Source organism: Somniosus microcephalus, chromosome 27, assembly GCF_052327205.1.
Source record: "Somniosus microcephalus isolate GS21.2 chromosome 27, FLI_Smic_1.0, whole genome shotgun sequence".
NCBI lineage: Eukaryota > Metazoa > Chordata > Chondrichthyes > Squaliformes > Somniosidae > Somniosus > Somniosus microcephalus.
In genome coordinates, this window is record NC_141013.1 from 34,186,416 (window position 1) to 34,214,231 (window position 27,816).

The window sequence follows — 27,816 nt, forward strand, 5'->3', positions numbered from 1 at the left end:
CCCCTCGAGCCTGTTCCGCCATTCAATGAGATCATGGCTGATCTGTGACCTTAATACCTTTGTTATAATATCCCCAAATACCTTTGTTTTATATGTTATATTGCAGTACTGTTTCGGGATTAAGGTCAAACACATAGGACACGAATTATCACCTGAGCAGGCCACTGAGAGGAAGGTCAGCGTGGAGAGAACCGCGCGACTGTAACGGAGTTTGCCTGGGCCGGCTCTGTCACATGATTGCCCCCACGATTTTCCTCTCTCGTGCACCGCCTAGCCGTTGCTTTGTGCCCAAGTGGTGAAGATAAAAATCAGTTCTGTGCAATTTACCAAGGTGATATCTCAAAATGAATTATATGTTGATCCGAAATTTTATAGGAGAGAGCTTCCTCTGTTGTGTAAGTGGTTTTCTCGGGCGCACCGAAAACACACCTCTTACTACAAGTTCTGGACGATAGGGATTATATGGACAGATTAGACTCGGACACCCGTTTGAGCTCAACCGTATTGTGTTTAATAGGATTTAACAATAACACTCGTAACAGTACAAAACAATACAACCCTGGCTTGTCCAACAAGCCGTACAGTGCTAAATTACCACGGTCTAATAAAAGAACCCTCCCGTGAAATAAACTAACACAGGACCCCAGCACTAAACCCCTCTAAGGTTTGGTTGGGACTTACAATCACCCCCTCATACAGCTAAGTGGTCTTGTGGATGTGTAGGCGCAGGCAATATGCTCACCCCGATTACCCGTTGTCTTGCTTGCAGCTTCTTCCTGTACGTCTTGCTCCTGGTTCCGTACCACCGGCGCAGTATCCAAGTTCCAGTTTGAGTCGAGGTCCGTTGATGAGGGATGAAGAGTAGCGCTCAGCTTCTGGCGGTGTTCCATCGAGCCGAGCCTCACTCGGGAGACTCGCTGTAGACTGATGCCGAGGAGAGAAAAAAACAGCCCCTGAAACGCTCCTGATATACCCAAAACCCATCGCCTTTTCCTCCCGCCAGTACTGATCGATGTATTGATTCAAGTGATCTGTCTGGACCCCCCTGTGGCCTGGGGTGACTCATGAAATCTTTGAAATCTTTGTGAAAAATGATATTCCGTTTCCCCGCTCCCAGGTCTGGCACCTGGAGAGACAATGAGTGCTGAGTACTGGATGTCTGTCGTTTCCTGAGTTGATGGCTCCCATTAGCAGGTAATGGGTTTCAATCTCAAACCGAACTTGCTTAATTGGCTTATCTCCTGGAAGACAATGGCCTGGCCATCTCCTGCCTTCCACCAGCTTCGGTTGGGACTGTGCTTTATTGATAGTGTCTCCGAGTTACCTCTCGGGGTATTGTTCCCAGTAATCATGTTAGATGGCGATGACGTCAATCGGCCTGGGTTCCCTTCCTCCCAGCCTGTCAGTGTGAGATGAAACTCAACGTAAACTCGAGGAACAGCACCTCATCTTCCGATTAGACACTTTGCAGCCTTCCGGACTCAATATCGAGTTCAACAATTTCAGATCATAACCTCGGCCCCTATTACATTTTTACTTATATTTTTTTCCACCCCTTTGTTTTGGGTCTTCCCTTCCACCCCCCCCCTTTCCTTTTTTTTCTCTTTCCCACATGGCAGCTGTCTCTCACCCTGCCAGTACATTTCACACCTAATCTCAGCCGTCTTTTGTCTCCACTGTCCTATTACCATCTCGTCTGGTTTTGAATACCTCTTACTTCTTTTGTTCTATCGCAGCCCTGACTTCGATCTATTTTATTTCCTTTCCAGTTTTGAAAAAGGGTTTCGACCCGAAACGTCAACTCTAATTTCTCTCCACGGATGTTGCCTGGCCTGCTGAGTTTTTCCAGCATTTTCTGTTGTTATTTCGAATTTCCAGCATCTGCAGTATTTTGCTATCGTACTAGTGTGAGATGGCCGTTTGCATATGAATGCACATTAGTCAGGTTGGCCTGGCTTGCAATCCGATTCCCTAAGTCACTCCCACAAGCTTGCCCAACAGTACAGTTCTTTTCTTGGGGTTTTGGATATAAAATACGATTCATAAAAATGGCCAGAAAGCTGGTGCTACAGTTGTCACTAACAAATGTTTTTCTTTCCTGAGAGCTGATTGTGCTGGAATAGCGCTTATCCTTTTCGGAACAATGTGGACTGAATTACAGCCTTTATCAGATTGCATACAGTCATCCTGAGGACTGTCAGTATTGATAATTGCCCCCAGTAGCAACGATATTGGTTCCCTTGTGTTTACTGACAGCCCAGTGACCTGCCAAAATAAACACTCGTCAAACAGAGGCAGAAGCAGATAGCAAGGTACCATGATTTGGTTTCCCATTAAGCTCACAGCTGTTCTGGGCAAATTTCTGTCTGTTTACTTAAAAAAAAAGGTTCGGATGTTTTTAAGTAAGGAATTCTGCTTAACAAAAGAAAGAACTTGCATTTATATAGCGCTGTTCATGATCTCAGGATGTCCCAAAGCTCGATAGACAATGAAGTTCTTTTGAAGTGTAGTCACTGTTGTAATGTAGGAAACGTGGCCGCCAATTTGCACACAGCAAGATCCCACAATCAGCAATGTGATAATGACCAGATAATCTGTGTTGGTGATGTTGATTGAGGGATAGATTTTGGCCAGGACACCGGGGATAACTCCCCTGCTTTTCTTCGAAATAGTGCCATTGGATCTTTTACATCCACGAGGCCTCAGTTTATCATCTCATCCAAAAGACAACACCCCCTCAGTACTGTACTGAGTGTCAGCCTAGATTTTTGTGCTCAAATCTCTGGAGTGTGACTTGAGCCCAGAACCTTCTGACTCAGAGGCAAGAGTGCTACCCCCTGAGCCAAAGCTGACAGTACATCAGGTTGGTATATTATGCAGCCCACCAGGCCAACTGGCTGGTGCTGCTGTTTAGATATTTACTAACAAAGCCATGAGATGGAAGGTAAATTCAAGTTACTGCCTTCAAGCCAGTCTTGATGGCTCAGTGGCTAGATGCACTGCCTACTATGGCCTTGAGAGGATAGGATTAGGTAAGAACATAAGAAGAACATAAGAAGTAGGAGCAGGAGTAGGCCATACGGCCCCTTGGGCCTGCTCCGCCATTCAATAGGATCATGGCTGATCCGAACCTAGACTCACGTCCACTTCCCTGCCCGCTCCCCGTAACCCCTAATTCCCTTATCAGCTAGGAAACTGTCTATCTCCGTTTTAAATTTATTTAATGTTGCAGCTTCCACAGCTCTCTGGGGTAGCAAATTCCATAGATTTACTACCCTCTGAGTGAAGAAGTTTCTCCTCATCTCAGTTTTGAAAGGGCAGCCCCTTATTCTAAGATTATGCCCCCTAGTTCTAGTCTCACCCATCAGTGGAAACATCCTCACCGCATCGCATCCACCCGATCAAGCCCCCTCACAATCTTATATGTTTCGATAAGATCGCCTCTCATTCTTCTGAATTCCAATGAGTAGAGGCCCAACCTACTCAACCTTTCCTCATAAGTCAACCCCCTCATCTCCGGAATCAACCTTCTCTGTACTGTCTCGAGAGCAAGTATATCTTTTCTTAAATATGGAAACCAAAACTGTACGCAGTATTCCAGGCGTGGCCTCACCAGTACCCTGTATAACTGAAGCAAGACTTCCCTGCTTTTATACTCCATCCCCCTTGCAATAAAAGCCAAGATTCCATTGGCCTTCCTGATCACCTGCTGTACCTGCATACTAACCTTCTGTGTTTCATGCACCAGGAGCCCCAGATCCCTTTGTACTGTAGCACTTTGCAGTTTCTTTCCATTTAGATAATAACTTGCTCTTTGATTTTTTTCTGCCAAAGTGCATAAGCTCACACTTTCCAACATTATATTCCATCTGCCAAATTTCTGCCCACTCACTTAGCCTGTCTATGTCCTTTTGCAGGTTTTTTATGTCCTCCTCACTCACTGCTTTCCCTCCCATCTTTGTATCATCGGCAAACTTGGATACGTTGCACTCGGTCCCTTCCTCCAAATCGTTAATATAGATTGTAAAGAGTTGGGGTCCCAGCACTGACCCCTGCGGAACACCACTCATCACTGATTGCCAACCCGAGAATGAACCATTTATCCCAACTCTCTGTTTTCTGTTAGATAGCCAATCTTCCACCTATGCCAGTATATTACCCCCAATCCTGTGATTTTTTTTATCTTGTGCAGTAATCTTTTGTGTGGCACCTTGTCAAATGCCTTTTGGAAGTCCAAATATACCACATCCACTGGTTCCCCTTTATCCACCCTGTTTGTTACATCCTCAAAGAATTCGAGCAAGTTTGTCAAACATGACTTCCCCTTCATAAAACCATGCTGACTCTGTCCGATTAAATTATGCTTATCCAAATGTCCTGTTACTGCTTCCTTAATAATGGACTCCAACATTTTACCAACCACAGATGTTAGGCTAACTGGTCTATAGTTTCCAGCCTTTTGTCACTTCCCTTTTTGAATAAGGGCGTTACATTAGCAGTTTTCCAATCTGCTGGGACCTTTCCTGAATCCAGGGAGTTTTGGAAAATTACCACTAATGCATCCACAATCCCTACCGCTACTTCTCTCAAGACCCTAGGATGTATGCCATCAGGTCCAGGGGATTTATCCGCCTTTAGTCCCATTATCTTACCGAGTACCACCTCCTTAGTGATTTTAATCATGTTTAACTCCTCCCCCCCCTATAGCCCCCTGTTTGTCCAGTGTTGGGATATTTTTAGTGTCCTCCACTGTAAAGACTGATACAAAATATTTGTTCAGTGTTTTTGCCATCTCCATGTTCCCCACCACTAATTTCCCAGTCTCATCCTCTAAGGGACCAACATTCACTTTAGCCACCCTTTTTCTTTTTATATAGCTGTAGAAACTCTTGCTATCTGTTTTTATATTTTTTGCTAGTTTACTTTCATAATCTATCTTCCCTTTCTTAATTAATCTTTTAGTTATTCTTTGCTGGCTTTTAAATGCTTCCCAATCTTCTATCCTCCCACTAGATTTGGCTACTTTATATGCCCTTGTTTTCAGTCGGATACTGTCCTTTATTACTTTACTTAGCCACGGATGGCTGTCTTTTCTTTTATGCCCCTTTTTCCTCTGTGGAATATATTTTTCTTGAAAGATGTGAAATATCTCCTTGAATGTACACCACTGCTCATGTACCGTCTTACACCTTAATCTATTTTCCCAGTCCACTTTAATCAACTCTGCTCTCATGCCTTCATAGTCTCCTTTATTTAAGCTTAGTACGCTGGTTTGAGATCCAACTCTCTCACCCTCCAACTGAATTTGGAATTCAACCACAGGAAGCCTATAGACTACGCCCACTAGTGACGTTTACCCCCTATTATTCCTTATCTCCACCCAAACCATTTCACTATCCTGATCCTTTGACCCAATATCATTTCTCACTGTTGCAGTGATTCCATCCTTTATTAACATAGCCACCCCACCTCCCTTTCCTTTCTGTCTGTCCTTCCTAATTGTCAAATACCCCTGGATGTTTAGTTCCCAGTCATGGTCACCTTGCAGCCATGTTTCTGTAATGGCCAGCAGATCATACCCATGTGTAGTTATTTGTACCGTCAACTCGTCTATTTTGTTACGAATGCTGCGTGCATTCAGATAAAGAACTTTTAAATATGTTTTGTGACAATTTATTCCTGCTTTTCCTTTATCTTTATACATTCTGTCTCTTCCTGACACGCTCTGGTTTTTAATTCCCCCACTGCTACCCTGCTCTATTGCCTTCTCCGCTGACATTTTTATTTTTTGCTCTCTTGAAACCTCCCCCCCCACTAATTAGTTTAAAGCCCTCTCTACAGCCCTAGTTATTCGATTCGCCAGGACTCTAGTCCCAGCACTGGCCAAGTGAAGCCAGTCCCAACGGAACAGCTCTCTCCTGTCCCAGTACTGGTGCCAGTGTCCCAAGAAGCAAAACCCATTTCTCCCACACCAGTCTTTGAGCCACGCATTTAACTCTCTGATTTTATTTACCCTAGCCAAATTTGCTCGTGGCTCAGGTAGTAATCCAGAGATTATTACCCTTGTGGTTCTGCTTTTTAATTTGGCCCCTAGCTGCTCATACTCCCTCAGCAGAACCTCTTTCCTTGTCCTATCTATGTCGTTGGTACCAACATGGACCACGACAACTGGATCCTCCCCCTCCCACTCCAAGTTTCTCTCCAGCCCAGAGGAGATGTCCTTAACCCTGGCACCAGGCAGGCAACACAGCCTTCGGGACTCTCGCTCTCAGCTGCAAAGAACCCTATCTATCCCCCTAATGATACTATCCCCTACCACTACAACATTTCTTTTTACTCCCCCCACTTGAATGGCCCCCTGTTCCACGGTGCTGTGGTTCAATTCATGCTCTGTACTGAGTTGGCTAATCTGAGCTGAGGCATTCAATGTCCCTCAGGTTAGGGAAAGAAATAAGTGGCTCTTGCTCTAGTTTCTGGTCACCATCCAGTAACCCCCACCCTTCATTACTAAAAGTCTGCTGTGTGTTCACCGGGTGAGGTTGGACTTGGCTGTGATGCTCTGATGGTCAAATAGCCTGCCGACATTCCCTGTCAGCGTATGTCATGTCTTTGAGGAGTGGAATATTATTCTTGTCCGGTGAAAAAAGCAATAATACTTTTGGCATTTCTCCAGCCTTTTTGGCAGCCTTCCCCATGCAGATTATGTTCCGTGCTCTCACAGAGCCTTGCAAAAGATGCAACTGCCCCCAACTCAGTCTTAGGGGAGGAATGCAAAATAAGCTCTTTACACAGTAAATAGTTTATGAAGAAGTTAAGTAATTGAACAAGACACAGACTATTAACTTCCAATGAACTTTTTACGACCTATGCCATTGTTATCAGCGCACACACACACCTCCCTTCATACACCGCTGAACTAGTCCATTGTTTATACAAACTCTCTGCAATTGGAGTATTATTTACAATCAAGTCACAATTGACCAAACTAATGTTACCAGTGCAGTGTACACCAGAAATCCTTGAAAAGCATTTGCAGAGAAAGAGGCAGCCAATCCATCTTATTAAACATGTGTGATGATGGGCAAGATGTTATTGTAACTACGAATAAAGGGTTTGGGGGAAATACAATCTGGATTTTGTTCTTTCACTTGAATCAGTTACTGCGCTGTGTGTCAGGCTCATAGTGTTGTAGTGAGGTTAGGTAGGTGATTTATGTCCGAACATGGCGAATTGCAGAAATAGCTCACAGTTCCTTCATCCTCGTTTGAGTAAAATCCTGGAACTCCCTCCCTAACGGCACTGTGGGAGTTCCTTCACCACACGGACTGCAGCGGTTCAAGATGAAGGCCCACCACCACCTTCTCGAGGGCAACTAGGGATGGGCAATAAATGCCAGCCTTGCCTGTGATGCCCACATCCTGAGAATTAATGTTTTTTAAAGGTTACCATTAGAATGTCAATAGGGGAAAGGGAACATAGGAACAGGAGGAGGCCCCTCGAGCCTGTTCCGCCATTCAATGAGATCATGGCTGATCTGCGACCTAACTCCATATGCCCACCTCTGTCCCATATCCCTTAATACCTTTGGTTAACAAAAATGGAAAGGGAATGCGAAAGAAAGACTTGCATTTATATAGCACCTTTCATGACCACCAGACATCTCAAAGCGCTTTACAGCTAATGAAGTACTTTTGGAGTGTAGTCCCTGTTGTAATGTGGGAAACACAGCAGGCAATTTGTGCACAGCAAGCTCCAACAAACAGCAATGTAATAATGACCACCTGAGAGAGCAGACGGGGGCCTCGGTTCAACATCTCATCCAAAAGACAGCACCTCCAACAGTGCAGCACTCCCTCAGCACTGCACTGGAGTGTCAGCTGAAATTTTTGTGTTCAAGTTCCATGGAGTGGGACTTGAACCCATGCCCTTCTGATTTCAAAGGTAAGGGTGCTACCAACTGAGCCACGACTGACATCATTGGGCTGATGACTAAACGTGGATGCTATAAACATCATTTACTAATATATTTTATATTGTACTATTTAGACTGCAACAAATTCAATCAAGGAAGGTTCCAAACAAATACATTACTAGCAAAAAGTTGATTTGTTATTCTTTACCTAAGTGTCAGCTGTGGCTCAGTGGAAAGCACTGTCACTTCTGTAGTACAATGAAGGTTGTGGGTTCACATCCCACGTTATGAGCCTTGAGCTCAATAATCTAGGCTGACACTCCAGTGCAGTACTGAGGGAGTGCTGCTCTGTCAGAGGTGCCGACTTTCGGGTGAGACGTTCAACCGAGGCCCCGTCTGCTCTCTCAGGTGGACATAAAAGATCCCATGGCACTATTTTGAAGAAGAGCAGGAGAGTTCTCCCTGATGTCCTGGCCAATATTTATCCCTCAATCAACATTACTAAAAAAAAGCAGATTATTTGGTCATTATCACATTGCTGTTTGTGGGCGCTTGTTGTGCGCATAATGACTGCCACGTTTCCTACATTACAACAGTGACTACACTTCAAAAGTACTTCATTGGCAGTAAAGTGCTTTGAGACGTCCTGAGGTTGTGGAAGGCGCTGTACAATTGTAAGTCTTTGGCCTAGAAATTCAGTTAAGGCCCGCCAGCAGGCTAACGCCCAAAAGTTAGCGCTGCGCGCGGAGCCACTTGCGCCCGCCGGAAATTCAGTTTCAGCGCCCCAACTCGAAGGCGGCCGCTATTCAAGGGTTTCGGCGCCCCCGCTTGGGGCGCTGAAACTGAATATCGGCGCGCTAGGTGCCGCAGCGCCACTCACTGCGGAGCGGCAGGCTGCGGTACTGCAGGCCTCCTTCTCTTAAGGGGGAGGTGCCTGCAACAGCGAGATCGCCGCTGGATAGTGCCGGCAAATGAGCCCGGCACCACGGAGAAGTGCCAGGCTCGCGGAAAGCAGCCGGCAATGCCGCGGGGGGGAGGTGGAGGAGGCCGGGGAAGGAGGTGCGGGCCGGCGGCCGCCGAAAAAGCGGCCGGCCGCACCTCCACCTTAAAGCGCCCCAGTAGCGCAGCAGTACGGCCCCGTTTTTCCAGCGCTGTTTGCGGCCGCTGCAGAAGAGGCGGCCACAACTAAATATGGGGTTTGGGCCGGAAGCGGGGCGGAACCGGGGCACTGCGCACACCGATGACGTCATCGGTGTCGGCGCAGCGCTACCGGCTACCGCCGCCATTACCGCGGCGCTGAATATCAGCGCACCCTCTTACACTGGCGCAGAAACCCTATTTGGGCGGTAACTGGGCGCAAAGCCCATTGAATTTCTAGGCCTTTCTTTCTAACAAGTTTTTCTCAGAACAGATAGAAAATGTTAAGATCCATGGCAGTACACACTAATGAGAAAACTCTTGCTATTATCATCTATTCTGGGCCTAATTATCAGTAGATTTAGGGGATTTAGACACTGCCCCTATCGCTTGTTGTGTGCAGCAGGTGATAATTATTATGCTTGTTTATCAGCAGACTTTAGCACACTGTTGTGTCTTGGTGCCACGTTCTATCCTAAAAATACCACATTCAGCTACTTCATCTACCTCATTAACTCTACTGAGACATCTTCACAGAATGTCTTCAAAGCAGTAAGGCCCTGCCCTTTCACCCCATGAGACCTATGCTCAAACCCAGCCCAGGCTGATGGGGTGGAAGTCTCTGTCTCGCTGGTGACTGTTAGGGCTCTGTGTAAAATAACCTCAGGCACTCTCAGCCCGTACCCAAGTGGGCATGGGCTGAAAGACAAAGGTGCTCTGATTTGGCACTAATTGGCCCGGAATTAGCAACCTCACTCAGAGGAGCTATCAGGATGGTTGGTGTGGGAAAAGGAAAGGTGTCAGGCTGGTGCAGTAGGAGCTGCTCTTCTGTGGTTTAGCCTCAGGCAAATTGTAGGGATGATCAGAAGGAGCTTTACACTTCATCTAACTTTACTACACCTGACTTGGGAGTGCTTATTAGTGACATTGCGTGCCTGAAAGAGGAAAGTGCTCCATTTTTCTGCACTAACAGGCCTCACATTGTCAAGCGTAAAATTCACTGGGAAAAAGAAAACAATGGGGGTTGAAATTCGTTTTAGGCCCGTTTGAAATGGAGGCGTGAGGCTGGTCCGAAAACAGGCCTCGGGCCTCGTTAATATTAATTGGCCGTACTGCCTGCATCTGTCGCGCCTCCACAGGCAGCTCACCCATTTGAAGAAAATGAAAATCAGGCCGCTTGCCTCGCCAGCAGAGGCCTAAGGTACGTCCTTGGGGGAGGGGAGGGGAGGCCGACCGTGAGCACTGTGGAGTCTAGCGACCATTCCTGGTTCGCCTGGCACCACAGCAATGATAGAGTTCCCCTTGTCCTCACCTTTCACCCCACCAGCCTCCACATTCAACAGATTATCCTCTGCCATTTCCACCACCTCCAGTGTGATCCCACCACCAAACGCATCTTCCCCTCACCTCCCCTTTCAGCATTCCGTAGGGACCGCTCCCACCGCGACACCCGAGTCCACTCCTCTACCGCCCCCAGCACTCCTTGCCCTTCGCCCGGCACCTTCCCGTGCAAGTGCAGGAGATGCAACACCTGCCCTTATACCTTCCCCCTTCCCACTGTCCAGGGCCCCAAACACCCCTTCCAGGTGAAACAGTGATTTACTGGTACTTCTTGCAATTTAGTATACTGTATTCGCTGCTCACGATGTGGTCTCCTCTACATTGGGGAGACCAAACGCAGATTGGGTGACCGCTTTGCGGAACACCTCTGTTCAGTCCGTAAGGGGGACCCCGAGCTTCCGGTCACCTGTCACTTTAATTCAACGCTCCATTCCCACTCAGACCTCACCGTCCTCGGCCTCTTGCATTGTTCCACGGAAGCTCAGCGTAAGCTCGAGGAACAGCACCTCACCTTTCGATTAGGCATTCTACAGCCCTCTGGACTCAACATAGAGTTCAACAATTTCAGATCATAACCTCGGCCCCTATCACATATATGTATATATTATATATATATGTATATTTTCAATTTCTTTTTAATCCCCACTTTTGTCTGGGCTTTTTTCTTCCCTCCCACGTGGCAGCTGTCCTTCACTCTGCCAGGGCCATTCACACTTCATCCAGAGCCATCCCTTGTTCCTTGAATATCTCTTAATGTCTCTCAATGCCTCTTAATCTCTCCTGCTTTCTATCCTATCACTGACCTTCCCTTTTGTTCTTTCATCCCCTCCCCCGTTTCCCAGCCCCTACTTGCTTCACAATCTATCCCTTTTCCTGTTTTTTTCCAGTTCTGACGAAGGGTCTTCGACCTGAAACGTTAACTCTCTGTTTCTCTCTCCACGGATGCTGCCCTGGCCTGCTGAGTTTTTCCAACGTTTTCTGTTGTTATTAATGATAAATCACCGCCGAAGAATCCTGAGTAGAGCCGGCCCAGCGGCTAGAGCGCCCACCATCCCTATCCTGTTTCAGCAAGGGGGTTTAAGCAGGCGTTGGGCCCTCAGTTGCAAATGTAAGGGGCCTAATGCCTCGTTTAGGCAAACGGCGGGGACGCCTGAAAAATGGCCCAACCCAGTATCGGATTGGACGTCTTTCAGGCTTTGGACCTGGGACGTTGGTGCCTGGAATTGGCCCTCATTGCACTTGTTTTACACCCGTAAAACGGGTACAGCGAAGTCCAATTTCTACCCCAGTGTTTGTAAATGTACGGTTAAGATCTGCATGATGCCAACGTTCATGTTGAGTTTGAGGAAGCCCAAAAGCTCTCTGCTCCCAAATCAGATTTCAGATAAGTTCCTGGGATTCATTGAAATGTCTGTCTTTCCTAACCTATGACTCATAATAAAATTCCACTGGGCTGTGGCCCCTACCTACTGCTCACACCCAAAGAATGTCTGACTGTTGTTCTGGCTGACCCCCTTTTATTCATTGCTCCCTTTCTGCCCCAATATTAAAATCTTATTTCTATGATGCAAAACTGAGAATGTTGGCAAAGCAACACTTTATGAAAAGTCCGCCTTCCTGCACAATACAGGACTGACGAACGAAGACTGATTTTTTTTTCTTCCATTTTAGAGTGCCTGATGTCCCCGCAGATGCGACACTGATATACGAAGTCCAGCTTCTTGATGTCAGAAATGCTCCTGACCCAAAAAAGCTGTCGGCTTCGGACTGCATTCGGATCTGTAAGCAGAAACGGGAGCGCGGAAACTACCACTTCCAGAGGGAAGACTACCACAGTGCCGTGAACTCATACAACCTGGCACTGGAGGTCCTGAATGTTTCCTCAGAACGTAAGAAAAAGAAAGACTTGCATTTCTATAGCGCCTTTCACAACCACCAGATGTCCCAAAGTGCTTTACAGCCAATTAAGTATTGTCACTGTTGTAATGTAGGGAAATGCAGCAGCCAATTTGCGCACAGCAAGCTCCCACAAACAGCAATGTGATAATGGCCAGACAATCTGTTTTTGTTACATTGGTTGAGGGATAAATATTGGCCAGGACACCGGGGAGAACTCCCCTGCTCTTCTTCGGAATAGTGCCATGGAATCTTTTACATCCACCCGAGGCCTCGGTTTAACCACCAGTTCTATAGCAAAATACTGCAGATGCTGGCAATCCGAAATAACAACAGAGAATGCTGGAAAAGCTCAGCAGGTCAGGCAACATCCGTGGAGAGAAATTTGAGTTGAGGTTTCAGGTCGAAACCCTTTTTCAAAACTGGAAAGGAAATAAAATAGATCGAAGGCAGGGCTGCGATCGAACAAAAGAAGTAAAAGAGACGTTAAAAGGTATTCAAAACCAGACGAGATGGTAATAGGCCAGTGGAGACAAAAGACAGCTGGGATTAGGTGTGAAGTGTACTGGCAGGATAAGAGACAGCTGCCAGGTGGGAGAGAGAATAAAAAGGAAAGGCGGGGGGGGGGGAAGGAGGACCCAAAACAAAGGGGTGGGAAAAAAATAAGTAAAAAAGTAATAGGGACCGAGGTTATGATCTGAAATTGTTGAACTCGATATTGAGTCCAGAAGGCTGCAAAGTGCCTAATCGGAAGATGAGATGCTGTTCCTCGAGTTTACGTTGAGCTTCCATGGAACAATGCAAGAGGCCAAGGACGGTGAGGTCTGAGTGGGAATGGAGCGGTGAATTAAAATGACAGGCGACCGGAAGCTCGGGGTCACCCTTACGGACTGAACGGAGGTGTTCCGCAAAGCGGTCACCCAATCTGCGTTTGGTCTCCCCAGTGTAGAGGAGACCACATCGTGAGCAGCGAATACAGTATACTAGATTGCAAGAAGTACAAGTAAATCGCTGTTTCACCTGGAAGGGGTGTTTGGGGCCCTGGACAGTGGGAAGGGGGGAGGTATAGGGGCAGGTGTTACATCTCCTGCGCTTGCACGGGAAGCTGCCAGGCGAAGGGGAAGGGCTGTTGGGGGTGATAGAGGAGTGGACAAGGGTGTCTCGGAAGGAGCGGTCCCTACGGAATGCTGAAAGGGGAAGGGAGGGGAAGATGCGTTTGGTGGTGGGATCACTTTGGAGGTAGCGGAAATGACGGAGGATGATCCGTTGAATGTGGAGGCTGGTGGGGTCAAAGGTGAGGACAAGGGGAACCCTATCGTGGTTCCGGGAGGGAGGGGCAGGGGTGAGGGCAGAAGTGCGGGAGGTAGAACGGACACGGTCGAGGGCCGTGTCAACCACGGTAGAGGGGAATCCTCGGTTGCGGAAAAAGGAAGACGTGTCAGAAGCACTGGTGTGGAAGGTGGCATTGTCGGAGCAGATACGGCGGAGATGGAGAAACTGGGAGAATGGAATAGAGTCCTTACAGGAGGCGGGGTGGGAGGAAGTGTAGTCCAGGTAGCTGTGGGAGTCAGTGGGCTTGTAGTGAATATTGGTCAATAACCTATCCCCAGAGATGGAGACGGAGAAGTCGAGGAAGGGAAGGGAAGAGTCCGAGATGGACCATGTGAAGGTGAGGGAAGGGTGGAAATTGGAGGCAAAGTGAATGAAATTGTCTAGTTCGGGGCGAGAGCAGGAAACGGCACCGATACAGTCATCAATGTATCGGAAAAAGAGGTGAGGGAGGGGACCTGAGTAGGACTGGAACAAAGATTGTTCCACATATCCCACGAAAAGGCAGGCATAGCTAGGACCCATGCGGGTACCCATAGCAACACCTTTGATTTGGAGGAAATGAGTGGAGTTAAAGGAGAAGTTGTTCAATGTGAGAACAAGTTCAGCCAGGCGGAGGAGGGTAGTGGTGGATGGGGACTGGTCGGGCCTCTGTTCAAAGAAGAAGCAGAGCGCCCTCAGGCCATCCTGGTGGGGGATGGAGGTGTAGAGGGATTGTACGTCCATGGTGAAAAGGAAGCGGTTGGGGCCAGGAAACTGGAAACTGTTGAGTTCTTTTTCCGCCGCCTTCGTCTCCATGCCCACTTCTTTGGCCAGGAGCCTTCCCCCCGCACGACTGACCCTTTCTCCACTCTCTCCTCACCTTCACATGGTCCATCTCTGACTCTTCCCTTCCCTTCCTCGAATTCTCCGTCTCCATCTCTGGGGATAGGTTATCGAACAATATTCACTACAAGCCCACTGACTCCCACAGCTACCTGGACTACACTTCCTCCCACCCCGCCTCCTGTAAGGACTCTATTCCATTCTCCCAGTTTCTCCATCTCCGCCGTATCTGCTCCGACGATGCCACCTTCCACACCAGTGCTTCCGACACGTCTTCCTTTTTCCGCAACCGAGGATTCCCCTCTACCGTGGTTGACACGGCCCTCAACCGTGTCCGTTCTATCTCCCGCACTTCTGCCCTCACGACTGCCCCTCCCTCCCGGAACCACAATAGGGTTCCCCTTGTCCTCACCTTTCACCCCACCAGCCTCCACATTCAACGGATCATCCTCCGCCATTTCCGCTACCTCCAAAGTGATCCCACCACCAAACGCATCTTCCCCTCCCCTCCCCTTTCAGCATTCCGTAGGGACCGCTCCCTCTGAAACACCCTAGTCCACTCCTCTATCACCCCCAACAGCCCTTCCCCTTCGCCTGGCACCTTCCCGTGCAAGCGCAGGAGATGTAACACCTGCCCCTATCCTCCCCCCTTCCCACTGTCCAGGGCTCCAAACACCCCTTCCAGGTGAAACAGCGATTTACTTGTACTTCTTGCAATCTAGTATACTGTATTCACTGCTCACGATGCGGTCTCCTCTACATTGGGGAGACCAAACGCAGATTGGGTGACCGCTTTGCGGAACACCTCCGTTCAGTCCGTAAGGTTGACCCCGAGCTTCCGGTCGCCTGTCATTTTAATTCACCGCTCCATTCCCACTCGGACCTCACTGGCCTTGGCCTCTTGCATTGTTCCACGGAAGCTCAAGGTAAACTCGAGGAACAGCACCTCATCTTCCGATTAGGCACTTTACAGCCTTCCGGACTCAATATCGAGTTCAACAATTTCAGATCATAACCTCGGTCCCTATTACTTTTTTACTTATATATTTTTCCACCCCTTTGTTTTGGGTCCTCCTCCCCCCCCCCCCCCTTTCCTTTTTATTCTCTCTCCCACCTGGCAGCTGTCTCTTATCCTGCCAGTACACTTCACACCTAATCTCAGCTGTCTTTTGTCTCCACTGGCCTATTACCATCTCGTCTGGTTTTGAATACCTTTTAATGTCTCTTTTACTTCTTTTGTTCGATCGCAGCCCTGCCTTCGATCTATTTTATTTCCTTTCCAGTTTTGAAAAAGGGTTTCGACCTGAAACGTCAACTCAAATTTCTCTCCACGGATGTTGCCTGACCTGCTGAGTTTTCCAGCATTTTCTGTTGTTACCTCGGTTTAACCATCTCATCTGAAAGACGGCACCTCCGACAGTGCAGCACTCCCTTAGCATTGGCACTAGAGTGTCAACTTAGATTATTGTGCTCAAGTCTCTGGAGTGGGACTTAAACCCACAATCTTCTGACTCCAGAAGTGAGTGTGCTGCCAACTGAGCCACAGCTGACACTAACCGATGGTTATAGCTCCCCCTTCACCAGGCCTCTGACTATTGCTATTGCAGTAATATTTGGTTATTATATTTGAATTGTGTTGTTTCATTATCATTCCCCACCCCCCCAACTACTTAAAATCTCTCTGCTGGCCTTTTGTCCGGCCCAATGATGTTCGATGTCGCCATGGCTCAGTGGGTAACACTCTAGTCTCTGAGTCAGAAGGTCATGGGTTCAGGTCCCACTCCAGAGACTTGAGCACAGTATCTAGGCTGACACTCCAGTGCAGTGCTGAGGGAGTGCTGCACTGTCGGAGGTGCCATCTTTTGGATGAGACGTTAAACCAAGGCCACGCCTGCTCTCTCAGGTGGACGTAAAAGATCCCACGCCACTATTTTGAACAAGAGCAGTGGAGTTTCCCCTGGTGTCCTGGCCAATATTTATCCCTCAACCAACATCACTGAAAAACAGTTCATCCGGTCATTATCTCATTGTTGTTTGTGGGATCTTGCTGTGCGCAGATTGGCAGCCACATTTCCTACATTACAACAGTGACTGCAGTTCAGAAGTACTTAATTGGCTGTAAAGCTGCTTGAGCATTATCAGTTCTGGGCAGCGCACCTCAGGAAGGATACACTGGCCTTGGATGGGGTGCAGCGCAGCTTCACCAGACTGACACCGGGGCTAAAATGCTTAAATTATAAGGACTGATTGCATAGACTAGATTAAGGGGTGATCTAATTCAGGTGTCTTAAGATGATTAAAGGATGATATAGGGTAGATAGAGAGAAATTATTTCTTTTGGTGGGGGGAGTCCAGGACAAGGGTGCATAACCTTAAAATTAGAGCTAGGCCGCTCAGGGGCGATGTCAGGAAGCACTTCTTCACACAAAGGGTAGTAGAAATCTGCAACTCTCGCCCCAAAAAGCTGTTGAGGCTGGGGGGTGGGGGCGCGGGGGGGGGGGGGTGTCAATTGAAAATTTCAAAACTGAGATTGATAGATTTTTGTTAGGTAAGGGTATTAAGGGATATGGAACCAAGGTGGGTAGACGGAGTTAAGATACAGACCATGATCTAATTGAATGGCGGAACAGGCTCAAGGAGTTGAATGGCCTCCTCCTGTTCCTATGTTCCAATTTCACTCCATATTAGCCAATATGGATCAATATTTAGTGGGATGCAATAGGCATCCTTGCTGCTTTGTCTTCAATCGAATGCTGCTTTTCATGGTGCTGACTACCATAGCAACTTTCACATCAAGGGTAGGTGAGTTTGAACATCAGCTGAGTGCTTGGCCTGAGAGGCCATGGGGCCAATTCCCCCTTCCCACTGGGTGTGGGACAAGACGCAGTGTGCCCGAAGTGAGTTGCACCTATCCGGGTTGAGATATGCCCAGGTTTGGTGGGGCTGCGGTTGTGGGACTGTCCACTGGTATCGAGGCCTTCTGGGCAATCTAGCTGCTGTTGTGGGGCACACCAAACATCAGACCTCCAGCCCCAACAATCAATATAATGCCAGCCAAAAAAAAAGTAGGCCACTTACATTCCGGCCTTGTTGCCCGGCCCCCTCATACCCACTGACCCGAGGGGAGCCCAGGTTCAAAGGTCCACCACTAGCTTCTTGGAGCTCCATGGGGGATGGTTGCCCCGGGTTGCAAGCAGAGGGAACGCCCCCTTTCTGCATCATTACCATGATGGTGCTGGGCCTACACCTATTGGAGGCACAGGCCCTACTCCACTCCTCAGAGAAAACCCTGGAAAACTCAGGGTAACATGAAGGAGGCAGAAACTTAGCGGTCAAAGCTTTCTGGCCTGATTTTCCCTGGCCTTTGCGCCTAAGGACTAAGCAATCACATTGCTTTTAGCAAGAACCAGCGACATACACGAACCCTCACATAATCGTTTGTTTATAAATCACTGCGTGATGGCAGATAATGTATCTCACATTGTTCTTTGCAATTCAAGTATTTCACAACACCTAACCCATGGGGCGAAGATGTAATTCAGTTGCAGATCATACAGACCAATAAGCTACTGGAATAATGAGCAGTATAATTTGAATATGTATTAAAATGTGCCTGGAACTGTTGGATGCGTGATGGGACTGGGTTGCTTCACTTTATGTGACAGTTTCAGGTCAAAAGAAAACCTGATTTGCATCTTAACACAGGTACTAACATACCGCAAATTACAATTACATGTCGTACGCATAAACTCACATATTCAAATCACAGATAGTAAGAATATGAAAAAAACCACAAGATTAGTTCAGGCTTGCATGCACCCAGTTTATTTTAACAAACAGACTGGGATTTGGCCAGACCAGTTTGGCACTGAATGTACTTTGCTCTTAAAGAGTTCAAGTCACAGACATTGATGTAAAATTTGCAGTGGGGCTCTCCTGATTTTTGGCAGAAACTCCGGAGAAACAGTGTCAGTAGGAACATAGGAACATTAGGAAAAGGAGGAGGCCATTCAAGCCTGCTCAGCCATTCAATTAAATCGTGGCAGATCGATACCTCAACTCCAATGACCTGACTTTGTTCCATATCCCATGATAACCTTAAGGAGCAAATGTCTCAGTCTTGAAAGCTCCAATTCTTCCAGCACCCACAGCCTTTTGGGGCAGAGAATTCCAGATTTCTACTACCCTTTGTGTGAAAAAGTGCTTCCTGATTTCCTTCCTGAATGGTCTCGTTCTAATTTTAAGATTATGGGGTAGATTTTCCTAAAGCTGTCGGGAAGGAGGCGGGACTACAACTTTTGGGTTTTAGTCCCGCCTACATCGACGTTCGGCCAATCCATGCAGTTTTCCCTTGATTGACCTTGTTAAGCCCGCCCAGCGGGCTCAGCAGGCCAATTAAGGGCCACCCGGCAACAGGTGACGTCACAGACTGAAATTTCATCTGTCAAGAGGTCATGGCAGATGAAATATCAGTGTTTCACAGCTGTTTGAAGCTGTCAAACATTGACAGTCTGATTTCTAACCTGAGTCCTTCTACACAGACTCAGTTAGAAAGGTTAGATATAGGTAAAAAGCGGGATGAGGTCCTAAAAGCGGAATATAGGGAGTTAGGAGGTAAATTTAAAAATAGGACCTCAAAGGTAGTAATCTCAGGATTACTACTAGTGCCACGTGCTAGTCAGAGTAGAAATAGAAGGATATTTCAGATGAATACGTGGCTAGAGGAATGGTGCAAGGGGGAGGGATTCAAGTTCCTGGGACATTGGAACCGGTTCTGGGGGAGGTGGGACCAGTTCAAACAGGACGGTCTGCACCTGGGTAGGGCTGGAACCGATGTCCTAGGGGGAGTGTTTGCTAGTGCGCTGGGGGAGGGTTTAAACTAAAATGGCAGGGGGTTGGGAACCTGAGCAGGGAGACAGAGGAAAGGGAAACAAGGATAAAAGCAAAAGATAGGAAGGAGAAAAACAAAAGTGGCAGTCAGAGAAATCAACAGTTTAAATCAAACATGGCAACAGTAAATAATAATTCTAATAGGTCTAAAAGCGTTAAAAAAACAAGCCTGAAGGCTTTGTGTCTTAATGCGAGGAGCATTTGTAATAAGGTGGATGAATTGGCTGCGCAAATAGAGGTAAACAAATATGATTTGGTTGGGATTACAGAAACGTGGCTCAAGGATGCCCAAGGCTGGGAACTCAACATCCAGGGGTATTCGATATTCAGGAAAGATAGGCAAAAAGGAAAGGGAGGTGGGGTAGCATTACTGGTTAAAGAAGGGATTAACACAATTGTAATGAAGGATATTAGCTCTGATGATGTGGAATCTGTATGGGTAGAATTGAAAAATACGAAGGGGAAGAAAACAGTGGGAGTGGTATATAGACCTCCCAACAGTAAGGCGGAGGTTGGGGATGGCATTAAAAGGGAAATTAAAGAAGCGTGCAATAAGGGCACAGCAGTCATCATGGGTGACTTTAATCTACATATAGATTGGGCTAACCAAATTAGTAACAATACTGTGAAGGAGGAATTCCTGGAGTGTTTACGGGATGGTTTCCTGGACCAATATGTCGAGGGACCAACCAGAGATCAGGCCATCTTAGACTGGGTATTACGTAACGAGAAAGGATTAATTAGCAATCTTGTTGTACGAGGCCCCTTGGGTCAGAGCGATCATAATATGATCGAATTCTTCATTAAGATGGAGAATGAAGTAGTTGACTCAGAGACTAGGGTCCTCAATTGAAATAAAGGAAACTACGATGGTCTGAGGAGCGAGTTGGGTAGGATTGATTGGGGAATGTCACTCAAAGGGTTGACGGTGGATAGGCAATGGCAAACATTCAAAGACCGAATGGATGAACTACAGAATTTGTTCATCCCAGTTTGGCATAAAAATAAAACAAAAAAGGTGACTCAACCGTGGCTAACAAGAGAAATTAGGGATAGCACAAGATCCAAGGAGAGGACATATAAATTAGCCAGAAAAAGCAAAAATCCTGAGGATTGGGAGCAGTTTAGGATTCAGCAAAGGAGGACAAAGGGATTAATTAAGAAAGGGAAAATAGATTATGAGAGTAAGCTTGCAGGGAACATAAAAATTGACTGTAAAAGCTTTTATAGATATGTGAAGAGAAAAAGATTAGTGAAGCCAAGCATAGGTCCCTTGCAGTCAGAATCAGGGGAATTTATAATGGGGAACAAAGAAATGGCAGACCAATTAAATACATATTTTGGTTCTGACTTCACAAAGTAGGACACAAATAACCTCCCAGAGATGCCGGGGAACATAGAGTCTGATGAAAGGGTGGAACTGAAAGAAATCAGTATTTGTAGGGAAATAGTGTTAGGAAAATTGATGGGACTGAAGTCCGATAAATCCCCAGGGCCTGATAATCTACATCCTAGGGTACTTAAGGAAGTGGCCCTAGAAATAGTAGATGCATTGCTGGTCATCTTCCAGAACTCGATAGACTCTGGAACAGTACCCATGGATTGGAGGGTAGCTAATGTTACCCCACTATTCAAAAAAGGTGGTAGAGAAAAAGCGGGGAATTATAGACCGGTAAGCCTGACATCGGTAGTGGGGAAAATGCTAGAGTCCATTATAAAAGATGTAATAGCAGAGCACTTAGAAAACAGTGACAGAATCGGACAAAGTCAACATGGATTTACAAAAGGTAAATCATGCTTGACTAATCTACTGGAATTGTTTGAGGATGTAACTGGTAGAATAGATAAGGGAGAACCAGTGGATGTGGTGTATTTGGACTTTCAGAAGGCTTTTGATAAGGTCCCGCATAAGAGATTAGCGTGCAAAATTAAGGCACATGGGATTGGGGGCAAGGTATTGACTTGGATAGAGAACTAGTTGGCAGACAGAAAGCAAAGAGTTGGAATAAACGGGTCGTTTTCTGAGTGGCAGGCAGTGACTAGTGGGGTACCGCAAGGATCGGTCCTAGGACCCCAGCTATTCACAATATATATTAATGATCTGGACGAGGGAATTGGATGTAATATCTCCAAATTTGCAGATGACACAAAGCTGGGTGGGAGGGTATGCTGTGAGGAGGATGTCGTGAAACTCCAGTACGATTTGGACAGGTTGGGTGATTGGGCAGAAACATGGCAAATGCACTATAATGTGGATAAATGTGAGGTTATCCACTTTGGTGGCAAAAATAGGAAGGCAGATTATTTTTTGAATGGCAATAGATTGGGAGAAGGGGAAGTGCAAAGAGACCTGGGTGTTCTTGTGCACCAGCCGCTGAAGGTAAGCATGCAGGTGCAGCAGGCGGTTAAGAAGGCAAATGGTATGTTGGCCTTCGTAGCAAGAGGGTTCGAGTACAGGAACAAGGATGTCTTGCTGCAGTTGTACAGGGCCTTGGTGAGACCACACCTTGAGTATTGTGTGCCGTTTTGGTCGCCTTATCTGAGGAAGGACGTTCTTGCCATGGAAGGAGTGCAGCGAAGATTCACCAGGCTGATACCTGGGATGGCAGGAATGATGTATGAGGAGAGATTGTGTCGATTGGGCTTATACTCACTGAAATTTAGAAGATTGAGAGGGGATCTCATCGAAACCTATAAAATTCTGTCAGGCCTGGACAGACTAGATGCAGGAAGGAGGTTTCTGATGGCCGGGGAGTCCAGAACCAGGGGTCATAGTCTAAGGATAAGGGGTAAGCCATTTACAACTGAAATGAGGAGGAATTTCTTCACCCAGAGAGTGGTGAACCTGTGGAATTCTCTGCCACAGAGGGCGGTGGAGGCCAGTTCATTGAATATATTCAAGAAGGAGTTGGATATATTTCTTAAGGCTAAAGGGATCAAGGGATATGGGGAGAAGGCAGGGACCGGGTACTGAATTTGGATGATCAGCCATGATCTCATTGAATGGCGGAGCAGGCTCGAATGGCCTACTCCTACTCCTATCTTCTATGTTTCTATGTCTCACCGGCACTCAAAGCTGAAGGCTGTCACTTTTGACAGCTCGCAGCCATTATGCTTTCAGTGCCGGCTGAGTGATGGACTCCCGAAACCTACAGGAAGAAAGGCTGTTAAGGTAAGTACAGGTAATTTAAACTTCTTTACACACTTTAGACACACCAAACACACCTTTGCACTCATGCACCCATCACTCACCTGAACACCGACATCGCGACCCCTCCAAGTCCTTCAACCCGACGGCCCGCCTCCTCTAACCTGGCGTGGTTTGGAGCTGTCGGGAATCCCACACGACACCCCTCAAAATAGGGATTAGGCTAAAAACTGCCTGTTAACAGGCAGTTAATTGGCACTAATCCCTTCCCGCCTCGAGTCGGCGGGTCCCAGTGCGGGGCGGGTACCCGCCTCCCCTGAAACTTACGTGGAGGTGGGTTTTGGGCGGGATGGTGTCGGGACCCCCGAAATCGGGATTTTTCCCCCCCCCCCACACGCCTGAAACCCCGCCTGACGGCTCCAGGAAAACCTACCCCTGTGTCTCCTTGTTCTTGATTGCCACGTCAGAGGGAACAGTTTCTCTGTATCTACTCTATCGAATACTTTTAACATTTTAAACACCTCAGTCAGATCACCCCACAATCTCCCATACTCAAAGGAATACAAGCCAAGCCAATTAAGCTGTTTCTCCAAGGTTTCCAGCAAAGTTATGGCAGGAGATCAGGGTGGGAATTTTGCCTGTTTCATGGGAAGTGCCCCTGACCCTCTCCAAATCTTGAGGTCAGAGGATATTGTGGGAAGTTGACCACACCTAGACAATGACAACAACAACATACATTGATTTATATAGCGCCTTTAACAGCCAAAGGATGTTTTCTATATTAAAGCGCTAGGTAAATACAAACTTTCAGTTTCTCTGACTCCACGCCTCTTTATCATCCCTCCCTTTCGCCCCACCTTCATGGCCCCATGTGTCTCCTGGATCCATTCTTTGGAATTCCCTCCACCTCTCCACCTCCCTCTCCTCATTTGAACCCCTCCTTAAAGCCCAATTCTTTGACTAACCTTTTGGTCACCCCTTCTAATATCTCCTCCTTTGGCTCAGCATCCATTTTTTCTTCTGCCTCTAAGAATTGCCGTAAGACATTTTTCACAGGTGTTTTATATTCTTTTTGTTCTTCTTCTTTATTCAACACAGATAAGTGTGAGGTATTACATTTTGGTAAGAAAAATGAGGCGGTCATGTTGGAAAATAAGAATCTAAATGGGGCAGAGGAGCAAAGGGATCTGGGAGTACAAATACACAAATCACTAAAAGTAGCGACGCAGGTTAATAAGGCCATAACAAAAGCAAACCAAGCACTGGGGGTCATTTCTAGAGGGATAGAATTGAAAAGTAGAGAACTTATGTTAAACTTGTATCCAATCTTGGTTAGACCACACTTGGAGTACTGCGTACAGTTCTGGTCGCTATATTATAAAAAGGATATATTGGGAAGGATATATTGGCCTTGGGGGGAGTGCAGCGTAGGTTTACCAGAATGATACCCGGACTTCAAGGGTTAAGTTGTGAGGAGAGATTACACAAATTAGGAATAACAACAGAAAATACTGGAGACACTCAGCAGGTCAGGCAGCATCGAGGAGAGAGAAACAGAGTTAACATTTCAGGTTGATGACCCTTCGTCGGGTCCCCAACTTGAAACGTTGACCCTGTTTCTCTCTCCGAGGATGCTGCCTGACCTGCTGAGTGTTTCCAGCATTTTCTGTTGTTATTTCAGATTTCCAGCATCCGCAGTATTTTGCTATGACACAAATTAGGGTTGTATTCCCTAGGATTTAGACGGTTAAGGGTTGATCTGATCAAAGTTTTCAAGATATTAAGGGGAACAGATAGGATAGATAGAGATAAACTGTTTCTGCTGGTTGGGGATTCTAGGACTAGGGGGCATAGTCTAAAAATTAGAGCCAGACCTTTCAGGAGTGAAATTAGGAAACACTTCTACACACAAAGGCCGGAATTTTTCAGGGGTCAGGGGGCACGTTTGGTGGTGGGTTGGCTGGAAAAAAAAAATTTTGACCGGGTTGGGAACCCGCCTCCACGCCAGTCTCCCAGATGTCATGTCTGTCATCGCAGAACAGACCTGACACCAAGCGGCGGGGGGAGGCAATTTAGATCATTAGCTGGATTGTTAAGAGGCAATTAAGTATTTTAAGCTCACCTTTAGATTTTTAGAGTTCGCCAACAGCTTCCCCACTGCTCGGGGATCACGTCAGGTAAGGAGGTCGGGTGTTGTGTCAGCATGGGATAATTTCTAAACTTGACAGCTGCAAATGGTCTACAAAAGCTCCCATTTCATAGCTGTTCACTTTCCAAGGTCAGAAGCTGTTGCTTACTGCATTTGGAAGACAGATTGAACTTTATTCAGCTTGCAAGTGTTTGGATCAAACTCACTATCCAGTGTCACCACATTGGAACAACCTCTCTCACCATTGATACATTGCCCTCACATCTCAACCTCACCTGCCATCTATTCCATCAGCATTGGTGCCCTTGAAAAAATTTCACCGTGGTCCTCAGAATCCCACCACGATCAGCCCCAGCACCAGCAGCACCAGGCACACCAGCAGCACCAACAACACCACCAACCTTCTCCGCAATCAGCTGGTGCTGCACAGGACACAGGGCATCAGCACCCGAGCACATTGCTGCCCGGGACGCCAGGGATGGCCTCAACATGGCCACATTTACTTCACTTGACACTGTACACCCTGGCTGCCACATGATGCACCAGGTTGGCACCACCCCACACCAACACCATAAAGCATCCCTACAATGTCAAGCCATTCCTTTCACACTCATCACCATTGCAGGGGTAACGTTATGTCTCACCATTTACTGAAACTCACTAAGCCACCTCCAAAGGTGTACACAAATCTGTCCAAGAACGCAAAGTGTTGAAAATAAAGATTTCAGTGTTTGACACATTAACAGAAACTTCACATGAACATTGGCTAAAACACCCAAGTGGCTACCCTTGTGTGTTGTTAGTTGATTGGACTAGGATGAGGGTGAGTGTGAGGGGTGGCTAGTAAGATAGGGAAGTGATAATGTAGATAGAGAGGGATGGGTGGAAGTGCAAGGTAAGTTGGTGTGAGTAAGGATGTGCAGGAATAGGGTAGGGAAGGCAGAGTGATAGGGATGTGATGGGTGGCACAGCAGGATGAGGTTGAGTGTGGCTTTGCAGTAACGTTTTGTGATCTACTGAGATCATTGAAAGGTTTGCTCCACTGACGACAACTCTGTTTGTATCCTCCTGTGCAATGTGCAACCAGGCTGTGTTGATCTTCTGGGGAGGTCTCTTCTGCCCATGGGAAGGGAAGAGGACCTCCCTGCGTGCTGTGACTCCCTCCATAAGCATATGGAGGGAGTTATGAGAGAGTTGGATGTAGCCGTGCACTTCTGTGCAGTGATTGTCAGTGTTTGCAGCACCTCAATGCTGTAGAACACTGACAGCAGAACTGTCAAACTAAATTTGGGCATGGTCCCTTTAAGAAAACTGGCTGATGATGTGTCATCAAGTGACGTCATCAGACCCGCTTCCTTCAATTGGCTGGAAAATGTGCTGGTCGGGCTTAACAAGCCCAATCAGCGTAAAATTCTTTTCACAGAGCGGGATGGAGCCAGCAGCGGGGTCGCATCCCGGCCACTGACGTTGCCCGTCTCAGTCAGCGAAATCGCAACCAAAGGGTGGTAGAAGTTTGGAACTCTCTTCCACAAATGACAATCGATGCTAGATCAATTTTTAATTTTAAAATCGGAAATTGATAGCTTTTTGTTAACTAAAGGTATTAAGGGATATGGGCCAAAGCGGGTATATGGAGTTAGGTCGCAGATCAGCCATGATCTCATAGATACATAGAAGATAGGAGCAGGAGTAGGCCATTTGGCCCTTCGAGCCTGCTCCGCCATTCAATGAGATCATGGCTGATCATCCAAATTCAGTACCCGGTCCCTGCCTTCTCCCCATATCCCTTGATCCCTTTAGCCTTAAGAAATATATCCAACTCTTTCTTGAATATACTTAATGAACTGGCCTCCACCGCCCTCTGTGGCAGAGAATTCCACAGGTTCACCACTCTCTGGGTGAAGAAATTCCTCCTCATTTCAGTCGTAAATGGCTTACCCCTTATCCTTAGACTATGACCCCTGGTTCTGGACTCCCCGGCCATCAGAAACATCCTTCCTGCATCTAGTCTGTCCAGGCCTGACAGAATTTTATAGGTTTCGATGAGATCCCCTCTCAATCTTCTAAACTCCAGTGAGTATAAGCCCAATCGACACAATCTCTCCTCATACGTCATTCCTGCCATCCCAGGTATCAGCCTGGTGAATCTTCGCTGCACTCCTTCCATGGCAAGAACGTCCTTCCTCAGATAAGGCGACCAAAACTGCACACAATACTCAAGGTGTGGTCTCACCAAGGCCCTGTACAACTGCAGCAAGACATCCTTGTTCTTGTACTCGAACCCTCTCATTGAATAGCGGAGCAGGCTCGAGGGGCTCAATGGCCTACTCCTGTTTAAGAATATAAGAACATAAGAAGTAAGAGCAGCAATAGGCCATATGGCCGTTCGAGCCTGCTCCGCCATTCAATAAGATCACGGCTGATCTGCGACCTCAACTCCACTTTCGCACCCGATCTCCATATCCCTGATTCCCCTAGAGTTCAAAAATCTAGCGATCTCGGCCTTGAACATACTCAAAGACTCAGCATTCACAGCCCTCTGTTTCTATGTTCCTATGATATAGAGGCACTGGAGAGGGTGCAAAAAATATTTACAAGCATGATACCAGAATTGCAAGGTTATACCTATCAGGAAAGGATGAACAGGCTGGATCTCTTTTCTCTTGAAAAGAGAAGGCTGAGGGGTGACCTAAGAGAGTTCTTTAAAATTATGAAAGGTGTGGTAGAGTAGATACAGAGAGAATGTTTCCACTTGTGGGGAAGAGCAAAACTAGAGGCCATCAATATAAAATAGTCACCAAGACATCCAATAGGGAATTCAGAAGAAACTTCTTTACCCAGAGAGTGGTGAGAATGTGGAACTCGCTACCACAGGGAGTGGTTGAAGCGAATAGTATAGATGAATTTAAGGGGAAGCTAGATAAGCACATGAGGGAGAAGGGAATAGAGGGTTATGCTGATAGAGTTAGATGAGGAAAGACGGGAGGAGGCTCGAGTGGAGCATAAACGCCGGCATGGACTGGTTGGGGCGAATGGGTTGTTGTTGTTCTTGTTGTTGTTGTCGTTCTTCTTCTTCTTTCTTCTGTCAGGTTGCATAAAATTAGCTTCCTTCATTACAATGGGCAGGGTCATTCCGTGATGCAGTTGGCTTTTCCCCAACAGTGACATCATGGTACAGCTCTGGAGGAA

The 27,816-nt window shown here is 47.0% G+C and overlaps 1 protein-coding gene across 1 annotated transcript in view; it reads left to right on the top strand.

Annotated features, from left to right (window-relative positions):
• The first annotated feature begins 752 nt into the window (after window positions 1-752).
• fkbp16 (FKBP prolyl isomerase 16) overlaps window positions 753-27,816 on the top strand; it is a 64,833-nt gene continuing 37,769 nt past the window's right edge. Inside the window, exons 1-2 of the mRNA XM_085968829.1 lie at window positions 753-1,194; window positions 12,062-12,279. Of these exons, the coding sequence (XP_085824955.1) occupies window positions 1,178-1,194; window positions 12,062-12,279 (235 nt within the window). The 5' untranslated portion in view covers window positions 753-1,177. The remainder of the gene's footprint in view (window positions 1,195-12,061; window positions 12,280-27,816) is intronic.